This window comes from Conger conger, chromosome 8 (genome assembly GCF_963514075.1).
Source record: "Conger conger chromosome 8, fConCon1.1, whole genome shotgun sequence".
NCBI lineage: Eukaryota > Metazoa > Chordata > Actinopteri > Anguilliformes > Congridae > Conger > Conger conger.
In genome coordinates, this window is record NC_083767.1 from 21,144,420 (window position 1) to 21,163,758 (window position 19,339).

Genomic DNA, 19,339 nt, shown 5'->3' on the forward strand with positions numbered 1-19,339 from the left:
GACCGTCGGTTTGGTGTGTCCGGGCCTATAAACAAGAAATCCAGAAAACAAAGACCAACAAGAAAAACCAGGACAGAATGCCACAAGGGCAAAGCCTCGGGAACCAGGAGGCTAGAACAAAGCGGAAGGAATTCAAGGGCTTGGGACTCAAAAACAGGACAAGACAAACTAGCAAGGTGCAGCTGAGAAGGACAGGTATAAATGAACAGGGGAATGAGACAACCTAGGCGGGGCATGGGGGGGCGGTCTAACAAATAAACATCAGGTGAGAAACACGAATGGGCAATAATACAGTAACGAGGGGGAAACGAAAACGCGGACTGGATTCACAAAGACATACCTAATACAAATGGCTCCAGACTAGGGAGTAGACAATTGCATAGAGTTAGGACCTGTAGTGATAGCGAGAGACAGGTGCAAACACATTGCTGAAACTAAGCAAGTAATCAGTGATAGAATAGGGAGGCGGAGTTACAGAACAGAATTTAAACTAAGTTAGTTACGTGGTTAAATTACAAATACCCAAAACTAGTGAATGTTAGTTTGTTAGTTAGACGAACATATTAGTGTGTTAATATAATTAGTACTGTAAAAATTCTATGTTAGTTGGGATTAGTATATTCCTGCTATCTACAAACATGAAATGGAGAGAAAGCATGAAGTAAGAACAGTGAGACAGAAGGAATCGTGGGAAACCGGAAAATTTTTAAACCACCAGAATAGTGAAGCACGCAGACAGGGGAGTGACTGGGGATCAGTTGGAGTGGCGGATGGTGGTAGCGGAGTGTGCATTTTCCGACTAATGGGATGCACCCAGCCTCTCTCATTCAAAATCATGAGAGAACACAGAATGTTGATTGCCTGGCTACTGCCAATTGCTGTCCACTGCCACCTAGTGACCGGGGTCTGACATTAAATAAAATGAAAGTAGTTGCATTTGCAGTTTCATTAAATTCGACTAGTTGCTGAAATCTTTAGGAACAGAAAGGAAAAATGTCAATCCACCATGTTGACTTTTGGCCACGTTGTACATGGCCAAACAGTATATTAATATTTCCTGTTTTTCAAAGGGAAGTTCAACATTATAACTTTCGTTTTGGGGTAAATGTCATTACATGTAAAACATTCTTGGTTATGTCACATTTGGTATAACATATTGCATGAGAAGGTGTGTCTTCCTTTATGAAGTATGACATTTGCTTACACATGGTTTATGAAGCTGAGGAAGGCTTTACATACATCAGTCATGAAGCTTTTATAAGCAACAAAGTGTGACCAAATTTTTAATTCCATAAACTAAACTACTTTTTACTATTGTCCTTACAGTGCAATAGTTTTCACATGCCATTTATTTTTTAAAAGCAGGCCTGCGGTTTATTTATTAGCTTACTGAATAATAATATTTTGAAAATGTATTTAGATGCTCGCCAATATAAAATATAGGATTCAAGGGAATTTTCACTGTCTTCCTTGGAAATATTCAATCAGACGAGCGATTTCTTCCATGGCATCCAAAGGCAGAGTCTTCTATTTAGACTTAGGTATACATTTTTATGCATAACGTTTCAATGTTTTTGCCATTCTGTAATGGTCCCAGCATGCATACTAAAAAGGTTACAATTTGTTTACACATGTTTGCAAATTTGTGTTACTTTATGTAAACCTAACAAAAACTATACACCATTGCAAACTTCATTAGCTAAAATGCTTTTTTATAAAGTAATTACATTTTTTCTGAAAAAACGTAGAAAATTATTGGCACCCCTAACAATTACTGTAAGACCTCGAATATCTGTGTTTATAGAATGCATTATATTTATTTTCCAGTGTTTTGGCTCTGTATGAAAAAGGCAGAATTCTGCATTAATGCCTGCTCTGCACACACACAAACACACCATTTATATTAAGATGGACAGAAATGGATTGTAGCAAGAAATCTCACAACATGGAATCAGCGTCAGTGCTAAATATGCAACCTGTCCACTGTACAAAACAAAAATGTCTGTAAAACTACTCTTTATCATTGTTAACGATATTTCTTGACGACAATGCTATTATATCATTGATGTACAGCAAAGTAATAAATCCCCCTCCCCCATTGTTCCACAACTTATACAAAGACCCACGCAATCCCAAGTAATTGTAAGAAACATTCCCAAAGGCACCTATTGTATAGTACAAAACAGTGCCACAGTCTGCATAAGTTATGCAGACCTTAAGTGCAGAACAATTTAGCCTCTATATTGCAACTCATTCTACTGTTACTCTCTGGCTTAACTGGTGACACAGCCAGGGACACTTGAGAGTGGAAGATTTATGGCACAGTTGTGCCTGTAACACAAAGTTGGTTGTGTCAGTCCCTGCCTGTGGTACTAGATGTGGCTGATATTCGCTTTATGCCTGACCCATCATAATTGTATGCACAATGTGATTTTATGGATATGATTCATTTTGAGATGTATATTTAGGTCAGGCTTCTCAAATGGCGGAAGAATTAGCATTAATGTGTGTGACTCATATTTACTCTGCACTTAACTAATCTTGTATTTTCCATCCATTTCATTGATTGCGCTTCGTTATTCTGTTCTGGCAAATGCTGGGGTGATGTAAAAGATAAACATTTTTTTTATTAATTTCATCTGTATCACCCCACAGAAAAATATTACACATAAACCAAAAATATATGTTCAAACAAAATGTGTAGATTTATACATTTGATATCTGATATCACTCATTGCCATGTGACTATGTGACATTGCTACATCTGTAATGCTTTGGTAAATATTCTGTTCTCTGAATGCATGTGTGCTGCCCGGTATAAGAAAACCATTTAAGCAATACAAGAATAGTGCTGGAGTGCATTCATGATTTTTTAAATTTACGTGCCTTTTCACTTGTTTACACTCTGTAGAGTTGTCCGCTATTCAACAATTAAGGGTCAAGACAAAAGTGGAACAGACATTTATTTTAATAAATATAAATACATACATAATCGTGGGTGATAGAAATAGTAATGCATGTGCTCACCAAAGTGTGTTTTGCTTTAAGGTCAGGAATAGCTGACTCCACGACAGACGCCTTCAAAAACAACATCACTCTCTTCACCAGAATCCTGGACAGACTGCTGGATGGCTATGATAATCGGCTCAGACCTGGGCTTGGAGGTAAGAAAGCAATCTACCAATGCTAACAAATGCTACGAAAGATGTTTTGTAGCTTATTGCTACACTAGAACTACACTTGGTTTTGGTGGATAAGTCAGTTCTTACTTCAATTTATTAAACCTATATTTTTTTTATGTTAGAATCATTAGAATATTTTTAGGTTCATTTGAAATAACTTGTAACATTTTCTACTGAGAAAACCTGGACAATATAGGTACTGCTGCTCTTACTACCATCACTATGACTACTGCTGCTATGGGTACTGTTGCTACTGCTGTGACCGCTTCGGATACTACTACATTTGCTAAACTCAATCATCTAATTAGCTCATTCATCTAGTAGTTTCATCAACAGGGATGTGATTCTTCCGTCTTAAGATGGAAATCCGTAGACCCAGATCAATGACCCATGGGAATCGTGGAGTAAATTTATTTTGCCATGTATTAACTTCTCACTCAAGTAACAATATTCACGTTGTCACTCAGTGGCATAACATATTATTTCTGAACCAACATTATTTTTCTTTTTTTATCATGCAGCGGAGACTTGCCACTCTGAAATATATTGAAATGAATGACAATAAAAGCACAGTTGCGTTTGAAAATCACACATACATTTTGATCAAGACAGTCAGTTCCTTTGTTTTTGCCATACAGAATACAACTTGGGTTGAGATGAAACGATGAACAAGAGACATTAAGAACTATTTATTGTTTAACCAATCTATCTAACAGGAGAAACACCTGTCAGTCATGTTCCAATACTTTTGCAAACCTAAAATCAAGACCAGAAAATATAAGATGAAATTCAGAACATGTACATCTTTTGAGCTCAGACTCAATTGTCTTTAGTGTATAGCAAAAACAATGGAATTGACCTCGCTGTTCCAATACTTTTTGAAGGGACTCTGATGATGTTTCAGGAAGTAAAAGTGCTCTTTCTGCAGATGAGGATTTCTATTTCCATACTGGACTACGTGAATGCAACAAGAATATCACGATTCAAATAGATTACATTTGTTTTTACTGTTTATGTAATAAAATATGAACGTTACATCTTATTTATATATTATATATCCGCTATATCTGCCATTATAACTATTGGAATATATGCAATGCCACCAATTTCCACCTGTAACTCTGCTGATATCTTTTATTTACAGTGCTATGTTAATGTGCAATTATTTATAACATGTATTGAATGTGCCCATTGTAACATGGCTGCATTAAAAAAATCCAATACCTAGGGATATGGTTTGTGTTAACATTGTAACAATTAGGTACAGTGTGATAATGAGTAATTACAATATTTGTGACATTATGTTTACATTGGAATCAGAGCACTATAATATAAAGTGTTACCTGACTCTTTTACCCTACTTCATACTTTGTGTAATTACACAAAGTTGCAAGGATACTACTAATATACCCATCCGCTTGATATTTTCAGAATATCAAAATTCACCCAATGGCAAAAGTGATTATTACTATGTAACTGTGTTTACCTACATACAAATACAAAGTTATGGATGCCAGTACTAAATTTATTGATCTCAAATTGGAAACAAAATGCAAACAGTGCTCACGTATTTTGGGTTAGTGTAGCATAGTAGTGGTGTGTGAAACTTAGACCAAACAAAACACCCTATCACTTCAACATAGCATTGACTCACACCTTGTATGAATTCAAATGACAATGTAGTGCTCAAAACTCTCTTACAAATATTATATTTTCCATATAGAAATTCCATAGAATTGTGGGAGTGTTAGTTTAAAGTGTCAATAATTTCTGGGAAGGACTCCCAGGCCTCTTGTCTTATTATGACCCCCCCTTCCCCGCCCCCCTATCTGGTGCCCATCTTTCTTTCTTCTATCTTGGATCACATCTCTGCATCAAGTCCACCCTGTTTTCAAAAATACTGTACCTATTAATGTTGTTTTCACCTATACTTTCGCATGTGCATTGTTTTCACCATTTGCTGAACGATTTGCTGAAGCAGTACCTTGTGTGAAGCCGAAAATGTAGAAGCCTGTGGGCTGACTTGGTACATCTGATATTCAGGGCTGCTATCATGCCTCCTACACCGCAGCTCCCTCTCTTCAGACACCAGCAAGATCCCTGCTGGGAAGCTGGGGCCTGCTGTTTGTCGGTGGATCTTTGGGACCACAAACGCGAAGCTCAGTGGGTGGTGACAGCAAAAGCACGCTTTGGGATTTGGATCATAAACCTCATTAACCTGCCCCCAATCCTAAATCCCTAAAAAAATTGCAAAACCTGAACAAAACAAAAAATGTCTGCCAATGTTTATTTTTGTTTTTGTGTGTGTGTGGATTTCTTTCTATTATTCATAAAGCAGTGTCTATGTCCAGAATATTACAAGATTAAGATCTTTCCAGAAGGTTTACATTTATTTCTGCAAACAATATAACAATATGTGGTGATCAAGCCTTTTTTATGCACAATTTTGGGTCCTTCATTAGTCGATGAAATGACTTCAACAGCATGTTTGTTAATCTCCTTTGAAGGAAATAAAACATTTTATTTTCATTTTTTAATTCTTGTTGGCCTTGAGGTGGATTGGTGTGGAGAATGGACCGGTGACCTGGGTTTGTCTGTTTGTCCAGCAAGTGTAGGAAGAGTATGCCTGCTCAAAGTTTCAAACAGCACCCACTCACATCAAGAGCTAGATTTCCTAGAGAAAATGCAGCAAATTGGTGGAATATTGCTACTACTATCACAGGCTTCCATGAGCACACACATAATTTGCATAAATTGTGTGGATTGGCTCAACTGCAGAATGTCTAGAGTGAGACTCAATTAAAATCCTCATGATTTAAGTACCACCCAATAGCTATTAAGATTGTGAGAATCAGTAAAAAAATGCTCAACATTTCAATGTATAAGTATGTAGTCTCAGAATTGAGAGAGTAATGGCAAAATTTAAACTCCAACTCCACCACTCTAGAAACTGAACATTACGCCATTCATTCCTTTTTTTTCCCTGTTTTCCCTGGAAAACCTTAGATATCTCCGAAAGTAATGGGGATATCAAACTATGAACAAGCACACCATTCTGAACCAAGCCAGACATTTTCCAGTTGGTTTGGTGTCTATATCTCGAAAACCATGGGTGGAGTAGGCCATCACAAAACTTGAATTTGAATTTAGAAAAGTAAAGTTCCAGGAGAAACTGCATGTGCTAGCTGAATGCTAGATTAGCAGTAGTAATGATAGCATTCTTAATTTGATAATGGATTACTGAGGTGTTACTAGATGTTTGCTAGGGTGATGCTTGTGGTTGCGAGGGTGTTAGTGGGTGGTTGCTAGGGTATTACTAGGTTGTTGCTATGGCTGTTGAAAAGTGGTTGATAAGGTTGTTGTAGATTGTTACTCTGTGGTTTTAGGGTACTACTAGTCAGTTGATAGGTGGTTGCTAGGTATTCCCAATAGCCAATCAGGAGAGGTGCTATTACATCATAAAAGGCAATTGGCCTAATAGAACTATTTGGAGCATATAATCATTTTATATATATATATATATATATATATATATATATATATATATATATATATATATATGTGTGTGTGTGTGGGTGTGTGTGTGTGTGTGAATTAGAGTAGTTACTATGATAGGTATTCAAAACAGGAAAGATTCTATTGCATCATATAATGCAATTAGTTCATTTAAGTTTGTTCATTCATGTATCATTTAAGGCATTCCTTATTCAGATGATCGATACCAGCAATATATGGTAAAACATTTTGCCCAGCCATTTGACAAAAATGGGCCCTTTGAACCCCTCCTGGTAGTCATGGTGGTAGTAATATACCTTCAAAAGAAAAAAAGTTCAATTTGATGGCAAATTTAAGAGTATATGGTCTCCAAAAATATAATATTATGCTTCATAATACTTTTTATTTAGTGTGGTATATTATATTTCAAATAATTATCTTTGAGTGGACTATAACTTTAAAAAAACAAGTACTTTCAGATAATGTAGTATGAAGTAGGGGACTTGTTACAATAGTGTTAATGATAATCAGAGGTTCATAGCCAAAAACGTAAAGGTATTGTTACTTCAAAAAATCATGATGACTCAAAAGGAAGAATAGTCATCAAAATAACTACTCTTTAAGCTTTGTAAAATGAGACTTAGGGGGATTTGATTGAGACTTAAATTGAGACTTAAATAAAGGGATTAACAAAGTGAAGTACAAGTGATTCTTCAGGGTGTCTGAACAGCAACGAACCTTCCACTTTTCATTTCAATAGCAGGACAATCTGAATAAAAACTTAAATAATTCAAGTATAAAATATATCAACACACCATTCCTAAGGAAGCTGAATAGTTTAAAGGTTGAACAAAGTTTCTAGGCGAAATTATGCAGTGTCAAAAAACTGGGGAGAATAAAGAAACGAGTGAAGATAACATAAGTGGGCTAGCTTACAGCCACTAATAACAGTAGTGTGTTGCTTTGCAATCACACTAATTAGCTCACTGAGATAAAGATCAATGGTTCCGAGTTAAAGGGGAGCACAGGCACTAATGTGGCTAGGCACAATGTATTCCAATTGCTAGATGGCTGACTTAGAATGAGCTCATTGATAAATTGTGAGTAAAGAAACAAAACAAAAAAAACGCAGAAGAGGGTCCTTTTGAATTGCCCCGGGATGCTGAAACTGCCTCTGATGGGGCAGCATGTAGCTTAGTGGCTAATGTGCATCACTGGATCAAGCCCCAGTGTAGCCATGATAAGATACGTGCAGCTGTAACCCTGTTTAGTCTAATCAACTGTAAGTTTTTGGAGAGAGCTAAATAACTGTAATGTAATATAATGATGAGACCACAGCTACTGCGCTGCTTGCCGGCTGCTCTGTTGTGGCAGAGTCCACCTGTGGGGCAGGGAGATGGGTCTACAGTGACAAAAGAAGGTGATTTGTTCTATCGGAGGATCAGACGAGGATACTGCATATGATGGCATGGATGGTGGGTCCCATTAGGAAAGTCTGTATTTCACGTACCCAGCTTCTGACTCAGCTACGGGCTACGAGTGCTAGAATATGAAACAGGTCCATTAAACTTAACGTCAGTGAACAGTATACAGAGCATTTCCTGACACCTCATTAGAACAAATGTGCTTTCATAGCAGCAGGTATGTGAAAGGATAGAAGAGGGGAGTTTTTTCATGGCGTTACCATTCCCCATGGTGACAATGTTCACATGCTCACTTGGACAGCCCACTTTTTTTTTTTGATGGAAGCCTTCCTCTTAATGCAGGTTTATTATTCCTATACTCCTCTTCAATTTTGTCTTAGACTATCAGTCCCAAGAGATCTGGGAACAAACAATTTGTCCAGGGACAAAACAATTTGTAAATGTTGTTGGCACTGCTCTTATTCTAGCTGGATTGAAGTGTCTCGTGAATTTTAGGTGCTGAAGGTTGCAAACTGGTTAAGGTATATAACGGGGACCTGCAAGTTCGGTGGTTCGATCCCCGGTGTAGCCATGATAAAAAAATCTGTACAGCTGTTGGGCCCTTAACCCCACATTGCTCCAGGGATGTCTAATCAACTGTAAGTCGCTTTGGATAAAAGTGTCTGCCACATAATGTAATGTAATGTAACACGTAAATACCATGAAACAAAAGCTGATTGTCTGGACTTTTGTCTCATATTCATCTTTTGATCACAAATCAAAAGGTCTTAAATATGTACAAAAAACTACAAATTTCACTCCATACCACACCATACTTTTGGAGGGTACTGTATTGGCATGTATAGTTGTCAATGTAATTATAATTATTTGTGATGGCTGTATAGGGGAAAATGGCTACTTTTTTGGCCTGAATGTGAGTTACAACCTGTGTGAGAGGTGAAGGTCTGGTCAGCGCTGAAAGACTTACTTGGAACTCCTGATCTAACAGGGTTTTGCTATGAGTACTGACCTCAACTGAACCTGTGGCAGAACATCTTGGAATGCTGGGAAAGATGTGAGGAATCCAGGCCAGCTGTTCTAAGCAACCCAGTGCCGGTAAGAAACTCTAATGGAGTGGAGTGCACCCATCAGGATGTTCACTCTCCATTCTAGCATCTAATGCATCTGTCAAGACGCTGGCCATCTGTATTATAATCAATGACAATGCGGTTTAGTCCAGACAAAAGCCTATTTTACCTTGGAGTGAAGTGTGCCTCATCCTCATCATTTATTCAGAGCCGCTTGTGCTGACTTTGTTTGTGAGAAGCAAGCGTGTCTCTGCTTCTTGTAATGGAAATAATTTGCGAGTTCTTGCAAGCGGGTTGTTGAATGGTTATCTGTGGTTGACAGCTATGTGAAGGCTTTCATAATATACATGGTGTGTTCTTGTCTTCCTCATAAATATTACAATAATGGAAATGCAATTTTGTGTTTGAGCTCAGGCTAGCCATTTCTTTCAGAGGATGTTGTTGTGAACTGAGTAAGCATTGCTGATGTTTTTCCTTGTGACTGAATTGAGCCCATCTAAATATAGTGACAATCACAATGAATATGCATGAATGCATAGATACACTCTTTTTAATAATACAGATGTTTGTGTGTGTGTGTGTGTGTGTGTGTGTGTGTGTGTGTGTGTGTGTGTGTGCATGTGCGTTTGTGTGTGTATACTCACACATGCACACTTGCCAATACAAGGCAGATGTACATTACAATTCAACAATGTGACACTGTTGCATAATAGGTAAGATACTGGGCTTTTAAACGTAAAGGTTGCAGGTTTAGTACACTTGAACAAGATACTTAGCCTAAATTGCTTCAGTATGTATACTGCTGTATAAATGGATGCTATTTAAAAATGCAAGCTGCTGTGGATGAGTGTGCTGCTAAATGGCAGTAATGTAATGTAGTAATGTAATGTAAAAGCTTTCGACAACCAGATATGACACATCAGAGGACAAGGGAGACTTGTTTCCCTTCATTTGGAAGGGTGAGTGAAGATACATGGTGATCTTGTTCATTTTGCTGGTAGGGGAGGGGGAGAGCGGGGAAATAAGTAACAGTTTTCGTAATTGGAAATAATATTCTGAAAATATTCTGAAAATATTACCAGAGCTAGATTAATCATTTTTTAATGCGTACAGCATTCAACCCTTGCCTACATACCATAATGACATTTCTGGGACATACCACTTGCTAGCAGAGGATGTCATTATCTTTGGGTGGACATTTTGATTATTTTGGTGGGAAACAATAAAAATGTAGAGAATTTCGATTTTATCATGAGCATTTGTATGATGAACGAGAGAAGAAAACTGACTTCCAGTTATACAATATAATAGAATGCACTTAGGATAAGTACAAAAAATTGGCTGGGATGGGCTATCCATATTTAAGTCAGGAGCGGACACGGCAGGGCTGGAGGATGGTGTGTCTGGATTTTGTGGAAAACGGAAGTTTGCTGCCGCCGACACCAAGGCAGTAATGCCTTGCTCGGGGTTGGTAGATGTGCTGGGCTCAGTGGAGACAGCATGCACTGGAGTTGAGGGTGCCTGTTTTTTAATGAGCCACCTATCCACGCTGAAAGATTTGTTGGCTAGCTAGCTGGCTAATCATTAAACCCATGGCCACTAAGTAAACTGGTAACTTAAACAAAACACACAGCTTGCAAAATGTCTAAACTCAACTGTGAAACTATACAAGACTACGCATATAACTTATAAGAACCAGAGAGAATGAACAAGAATGAAAGGTATTAATTGGTTTTAATTGGATTGCTTAGAGCAGCTAGCTACAAACAGGTTTTCCAGTTCACTTAATCATGTGTGAAGAAGTGTTGTGGTTTGGTGATAATGCAAAGGTGGAACACTGACTAAGCACACCCACACCTTCAAAATAGGCAATAGAAAGCGGTGCATTTTCTAATTTCATTTTCTAATTCGATACAAGGATATAAACACAGTTTTTTATGTATGTAATGCGTTTGTAATGTATGTAAGTTGTATGTATGTAATGTTTTTATTGCCTACCTATATCAGTGAAAATCTACATTAAGACTACAAGACTGTAGCCTACGTTATTATCCAGTTCTTGGTCAATGTCACCATGTAACGATAGGCTAAGCTATTTTTCATTGATGTTTAATCAAGGTACATATTGGCTATTTGTGAAGATCAGGTCTGAGTTGAACAGATCCAATCCATTGGTATTGTCTATTGACAACTCATAGTATTACGATAACGTCACTTAATAGCTGGGCGCCATATTGTATGGATAGGCTAATCGCTCACTAACACGAAACCACCCGCCAGAGTAGAGTAGAATGAGACATTATTAGAACATGTAAAATAATATTTTTTCCTGTTCACCTTTTTTTGAACGTGTGTAATATATCGTCATAACAAATCTGATGGTGACAAGAGTCGCATTTTTATAGAATCCCAGTGATGGGAGAGAATAAGGGAGAGGATACAGGAGTCTAAGCCAAGCCAGGAGGAACTTTTGGAGTGTGTTATGATCACTTAAATCAAGGTAGAATCAAGCCAGATCAGATTCACATTAGTAAAGCAGGGTAACATTAGCTGGGAAGTTAGCTGGCTGGTTAACGTTAGCTAATCTTAGCTAGCATTCGCCAATTGATGTTAACATTAGCAGAGCAAGATCCTTATCTTAAATGATCACACTGGCCACTCTGCTCGTAATCTTGACACAGGCTAAACAGCTCTGTGGCTGTAATAAATGTGTTGTCAGATTAATCAGCCGTTACTTGAAATATATTTTTCTTTTTATTTCCAACATGGGCCTATGAAAGACCTCTCTGGATAGTTCCTTATTTCCTTATATCTATTCTGCATTGTGTCGTTATGTGTTTAGTTACAAAGATAGAAACCATTGCATTTATTAGGCTTAAACCACACAAGGCTAATACACAAAACTGTACATAACAGTTTAAAAATATGCAATATAAGCTGTTCTACATCATCTGATGCAGGCATCTGACATTCAGTAATTGCTCAGACGGCTATTTATCTGCCTTGTACAGCTTAAGCCTAATAAATCTGGTTCCTATTCTTCAGCATTCAACAGTTTTTCCTGTTCTTTGTTTTATTGATTTTCTGTTCAGGAAATATTGGCTTTACCCCACTTTGGAGTATGGTACATTCTAGCTTACACCTATTGTCAAGTAGCAGCAGATTTCTAATTCTGCATGTTTAAGCTGAAATACGTTTCTCAAGCTCAAATGCAACAATCTGTGTTACATTTTGCCCCATGCCCCATTTAGCCCCGCTCTCCCCTATGCATGTATTACCATACTCTTACTTTTGCAAGTATACTCCCTTCCTCCATTCATCTGTACAATCTTTCAAGATCATTTATATTTTTCAGTCTGACAGCCTTCTTACATTAATACCACACATTTTAGACTAGTAACCATTGTAAAAGAGCAATTATGTGGTCAGTTAATCATTTTGTGGTTGATTTTGAGGCATGCTTAGGGTCATTGTCTTACTGAAAGATTTCCCAAAAGGTCAGGGAAGTTTTGGAAAATATTTTTGTTTCCTTTTTCTTAGCCTGATAATGGCTTCCTTGACTGCCATTAGCACAACTCCGGTCTTCATGTTGACAAAAGCCTAGAATCAGGGCAAAATAGTGGAAACTTTCTTTCTGCACTAAGGAAGTGATTTAATTGCGCTGACTAATCATATTAAGAGCTGAGAAACCAACTGTCTAATTCCTTTTGGTCCCCTAAAATGGAGGGACTTGGCATAAAAATGTAATTCCTACATGAATCACCCAATATGGGTGTAATTAACCTGAAATTAAAGGTTACAGTCTGTGCTTTAACTAGGGTTGGGTGGTATCCAATTTTTGAAACTGTTAAAGAAGTTCCCAAAGTTTACCACGGTACACGGTTTCACTGCTTAAAAATTTAAGTGGCCCTAATGTGGCCCGTGGACATGGCTGTTTTACTAAAATACAGTTTGAGGCTGCTATATAGTCTCCCACCAGAAGGTGGCTGCATTCCTGTGTGATAAAATCAAATGTCATTCATAATATTATATAATAAGAAATATTAGGCCTAGGGTGTTTACTGTTGCCATTATCATTATTATTAGGCCTATTTAAGAAAATCTAAATATACATCTGTATAGGCTATCAAACAAAATGTGTCAATTTGCTATATCTATGTTCATCTATAGTGGGTGATATCATTCGAACGACCCAGAGCAGTGACAATTAAAGGCAATTTAACCTAGCTACACCTTGCTACATTGTAAAACATCATAATCTGTTCCTTTTTTGACCGGTATGGGCCATTAGAACAGAATGATGAAATATGGGAGTTTTGAACGTAACATGCGGCAACTGTGGCATAATTCAGTGACAGTATTGACGTGGAAGCCATCAAGATTTTATAAGAACGCAAGATAACATAACCCTGTGAAACCACCCAACCCTAGCTTTAACCTTATATTAAAGGAACAGTAGGTAAGATTTTTGGCCACCGATGAGTGGTATGGTATTGAAGTAACAACTGAGGAGCATTTTGGCTAACGACACTACATGTTCAATGGTTTAGTTTGTTAGGCTTTCATAAAACAACACAGCATTGTTTTGGCCGCATAATGAATCAGTAGCATTTTCAATACGCACACTGAGACTGTTACACTGTTACAAAAACATTTCTGAAATTTTATGGCCAAAAAGGTTGACATTTTATGAGACATTTGTGATGCCCATGTCTAAATAGAGGACTTCCAAGGAATCTCGTCTCTCCCCTCAAGTATTCTCAAGTGAATATTTCTGAGGAAGACAGACCAAACACTATTGGCTCCACAAATGGGCTCCACAAAACTTTCATCATCGTGACCCCATTTTATATCAGTGATCATAAAAATATTGTATTGTTATTCAGTATGCTGATAAATAAGGAGGAAGCATGCGGAATTGTGGAATGTGTTTGACTTGTTGATGTGGGTTGGGTATTTGAAAAAAATGTCAATCAATGGACAATGGATGTTGTTATTGTGATTATTGTACAAATTGTTTTACAATCTTCTTGACCTGTTGCTATCTAAGGAGAGCACAAGGGGAGTGAGAGGTAGAGGGAGGGTGACAGACAGAGAGAAGTAGAAACACTTTTCTTATGCCTCCATGCCGGTGACAGTCGTTCGTTTTCCATTCATCCCATTCTTGTGAATACGATAACTCAGTAACGCCTTGAGGGAATGTTTTCAAATTTGGCACAAATGTCCAATTGGACCCCAAAAAGGTGAAAGGTCAAGGTCGCTGCGAACTCACAAAAGAAGAATTAATACGCTAATTATGACAAATTCACATAAATGTCTAAAATATTAAGTGATGACATTTTATATCCAAAAGGTCAAAGGTCAACTTAACTGCGACATTGATTGGTGATGTAATCATTAGTTGATATTTTAGAGTTAGTATCAAACACTTTGTTTGAATATTCTAAACTTGGCTGGTTGACACAGGCATACAACTGCAAGGTAGTTATTTCACTCTAGTTTTCAGAATTAAAAAAAAGTGTTGTATACTTCAGTAAGCAAAATACAGTATTTTACATACGACCAATAATATCATTTTGTATCCTTGTGTCTTTTCAGAGTCTCCAAATGGCCATTTAAAAAACTGCCTAAACATACAGTACTGTGCAAAACTTTTAGGCAGGTGTTAAAAAAATGCTGTAAAATAGAAATGTGAATAGTTCATTTTTATCAATTAACAAAATGCATGAACAGAAGAAGTGAATGAACAGAAGGAAAATCTAAATCAAATCAATATTTGGTGTGACCCTTTGCCTTCAAAACAGCATCAATTCTTCTAGGTATACTTGCACACAGTTTTTGAAGGAACTCGGCAGGTAGGTTGTTCCAAACACCTTGGAGAACTAGCCACAGTTCTTCTGAGGATTTAGGCACCCTCAAATGCTTCTGTCTCTTCATGTAATCCCAGACAGACTTGATGATGTTGAGATCAGGGCTCTGTGGGGGCCATAAAATCACTTCTTTATGCTGAAGATAGTTCTTAATGACAATGGGGTTGTTGTCCTGCTGCAGAATACATTTTGGGCCAATCAGATGCCTCCCTGATGGTATTGCATGATGGATAAGTATCTGCTGGTACTTCTTTGATGAGTCCATTAATTCTGACCAAATCCCCAGCTCTATTTGAAGAAATGCAGCCCCAAACTTGCAAGGAACCTCCACCATGCTTCACTGTTACCTGCAGACACTCATTCTTGTACTGCTCTCCAGCCCTTCGGTAAACAAACTGCCTTCTGCTACAGCCAAATATTTAAAAATCAGTCCAGAGAACCTGCTGCCATTTTTCTGCACCCCAGTTCCTGTGTTTTCATGCATATTTGAGTCGCTTGGCCTTGTTTCCAGGTCGGAGGTATGGATTTTTGGCCGCAATTCTTCCATGAACACCACTTATGACCTGACTTCTCCGCACAGTAGATGGTTATACCTGGGTCCCACTGGTTTCTGCCAATTCTGAGCTGATGGCACTGCTGGATGTCTTCCGATTGCGAAGGGAAGTACGTTTCCTTGGCCGACCACTGCATCTACGGTCCTCAACGTTTCTTTGTGCTTCTTCAACAGAGCTTGTGTCGCTGTGCTCAGTCTTGCCATAGTGTATGACTTCTGACATTAAACTGTCTTCCGCAACCTCACCTTGGAAGCAGAGTTTAATTGTTCCTCACACAGTTTAAACCCTCCTACACAGCTGTTTCTGTTTCAGTTAATGATTGTGCTTCAACCTACATATTAAATTGATCATTAGGTCCTGTTTGGTATAATTGGTTAATCACACACCTAACTATATGCCTATAAAATCCCTGACTTTGTGCAAGTGTACCTCAAAGAATTGATGCTGGTTTGAAGGCAAAGGGTGGTCACACCAAATTGATTTGATTTGATTTTATTGATTGATTTGATTTAGATTTTCCTTCTATTCACTCACTTTGCATTTTGTTAATTGATAAAAATAAACTATTAACATTTCTATTTTTGAAAGCACTCTTACTTTACAGCATTTTTTCATACCTGCTTAAAACTTTTGCACAGTAATGTAGATTAGAAAAAACAATGCAGGATCCCAATTTTTGGTGATATTGTCTTCAAATTTGAAATTGAATTTGTCCTGTGTTGTGACTTGGCTCCATTGTGTTCCTAAACGCACCAGCCACAGCAACAGTTATCTGTATCCAGATAAAAACAGAAAGTATTTTCAGTGAGAAAAAAGCTTCCACCTTCGCTGTGTTTGAGCTTCTGTAACTGCTGTAACCAGGTTTGTGCATTTATTTTGGGTTTGCCATTTTTAAGCTGTTAAGAAAGTGATGTTTAAGGGGATAAATGCAGAGCCAAGAGAACAGACTGTCCAAATACTGCTCTTACCAACTGCACTGCACATTACCATCCAATTACTATAGAAAGGAATGCATTCGATTTAGCCTAGTGTATCGCACTACATTAGCACCCTCGTAGTTTAAAGGCATATATGCAGCACTATTTTATTCATTTTGAAGGTATGCATACATTAACATCTCTTTACTCTTTAGAAGGTTATACAGTGCAAAGGCACATTAGTTAAAATAAGAAATTCCTCTTGATAAAGACTTTAGTCTTTCATTATGTTACAGTAAGAAAATGCATATTTGTGGCTTGCAATTTCTGTTCAATTTGCTTTGTACAAAGTATTTTTCAAAATACGGAAATCAAAATGTGATTAATATATCAGCTAAACATGATATGTAAATTAACATATTGTGAACAATAATAGCTTGGTAACATAAATACAGATACATTTCATAAAAATACATTTAAAAAAAGTTGCTTGTGAGGTAATAATATGTACACACAAGCTATGGTTGGCAGAGCTGAAACTGCTACCTTGCAGGCTTCACTGTGGAGAGGAAAGTGTCAAATGTGAAACCATTCTTTTTACCTGTTGCATAGTGCGTGTCACTTGAGAAAGAGTTTACAACAGCTAGGTTATATTGCCCACCTTTAGTTTTCCACAGCTCTGACAATTCACTGCTTACACTCGGAAAATAAAATACACCGATCAGCCAACCACCTGATTAAACCAGTTTTTCATGATAAAAAATGCTTTAACTGTATACACTTGTCTATAAACGCTTAATATTTCATTATATGATATGCATGCTTATATAAGTAGATTAGCAAATTCAGTATTACATTTATACAGTTTAAAGCATTTTTAATCATGAAAAAACTGGTTTAAGAAGGTGGTTTTAATGTTATGGCTGATATGCTTATGCTTTGTATGTTTTTGGCTTGTTGTACTTCCATTAACAAAACTTCAATTTCTGCTTCAGAGAAGCTTTTCTTTTTTAGACTATCTCTTTAAAAAGCTGAAATTCCATATATGGTGTTTTATGGGTGTGAATTTATGCTAATCACAAATTTTGTGCACACGCCTTTCATTTATGATTACTTGGTATTTATGAACATAAATATGATACGAAAAAAGGCTGTGTCTACGCGTCTTTCATGAATCTGGAGAACCTTGTTAGTTCATTTCAGATCACACATACATTTGCACACTGATTTCTGAAAATATTGATAAATGAGACCCAATGTGTAAGAAAACTATAATTCAATATTCACTGAATTATGACTTATTATCTGATGATATGCAAATTACTCAGATCAAAAATCTGTGCTTTTGTACTTGAGATATTTGAGTATTTCACATGGTACTTCCTGTTTCCTATCTGCTGGGGTTGATGGGTCAATCCGTAACTCTGAGCTTCATATTTCGGAGGTTGTATGGCACTCACTATTTTGAACTAATGTACAGAAATGTTATTTTTATTATTCAGTTCAAACTTCCATATGATATATTTTATTGTATGTGTGTTTAACATTGTGTGAAATTGAAAGAAAATAGGGAACCCCCAGGTTTTCAAGAGCTTTCCTGTAATTTTCCAAAAAATGACTAAAGACTATTTCAGTTCACCTGAGGCTGTCAGTCAAAGTAGAGGCTTTCAATGGACTCTACTGTGAAATCAGTCTGCAGATTCATGAGGATGGAAACTCTCAGTAGTAATTAACCGCACGAAAAGTACAAAATGAGTATTCAAAAACATACACACTGTATCTGTATATTTGTTGATTAATTTTCTGTTATGTCCGTTCAAAGACCCAAGTGCAGACCAAGGGATAATCAGGAATCTGAGTTTTATTCAGGCCAAGTGTCAAAACCAGGTAATCCAATAAATACAGTGCCAAATCGAGTTGCAAAAAAGAATGGTAAATAATCAGTCCAAAGTAAAAAAATCCAGGAGGGCAGAAAGGTAAAAGTACCAAGGGGCAAGGCAAGAGAGAACGCTTTCTGAGTTTTTGATTTTGTAAAACTCAGAAAGGCGTCAAATAAAAAGGGCAAAGGCAAACTCGGGGAATCGGGGAAAGGTGTGTCTCAGGAATCTCAATCAATAACAGGCTTACACAAAATCGGCACTGAAATGATGATCAATGTTTCTAGCAGAGACTGCGGTTTAAATATATGTAGTGAAGTGACATACTAGGCGGGGCACAGGAGGAGGGCTTAACAAATAAACAACAGGTGAGGAACATAATTGGGTAGTAATACAATAACAAGAGGGAAATAAAAAACGCAGACTGGATACACATAGACCCACATGTAATACAAACGGCTCAGGATTAGGGAGTGGACAACTGCAGAGAGTTAGGAGACGTAGTGATAGCGGGAGGCAGGTGCAAACACTTTGCTGAAGCAAAGCAAGTAATTAATGATAGAATAGAGAGGCCGAGTTAACGTTAGTATGTTAGTTAAGTGATTAAATCTAATCTACCCAAAACTAGTGACCATTAGTTCATTAGTTAGACAGACACTTAGTGCGTGGATATAATTAGTACAATATCTATGTTAGTTGTTATTAGTAAGTTAGTGCGATCTACAACATGAACTAGCAAAAAAGCAGGAAGTCAGAAAAAGCGAGGTTGAGAAGGAATCGTTGAAACCACCCAAACAGTGCAGCAAGCAGACCGGGGAGTGACTTGGGCTCAGAAACATACAGACAGACATCACAGGGGAGATGGATGCAGTTCTGTGAATGAATAACCTGATATGAAATAATAATAAAAAAGAAATTATAAGAATAACGAAAATAACTAACAGATAGAATAA

General features: G+C 37.3%; 1 protein-coding gene across 1 annotated transcript in view; it reads left to right on the forward strand.

Annotated features, from left to right (window-relative positions):
• LOC133135837 (gamma-aminobutyric acid receptor subunit alpha-2-like) overlaps positions 1–19,339 on the forward strand; it is a 161,923-nt gene that overhangs the window by 13,534 nt on the left and 129,050 nt on the right. The window contains exon 3 of the mRNA XM_061253131.1: positions 3,049–3,164. Coding sequence (XP_061109115.1) covers positions 3,049–3,164 — 116 coding nt within the window. The remainder of the gene's footprint in view (positions 1–3,048; positions 3,165–19,339) is intronic.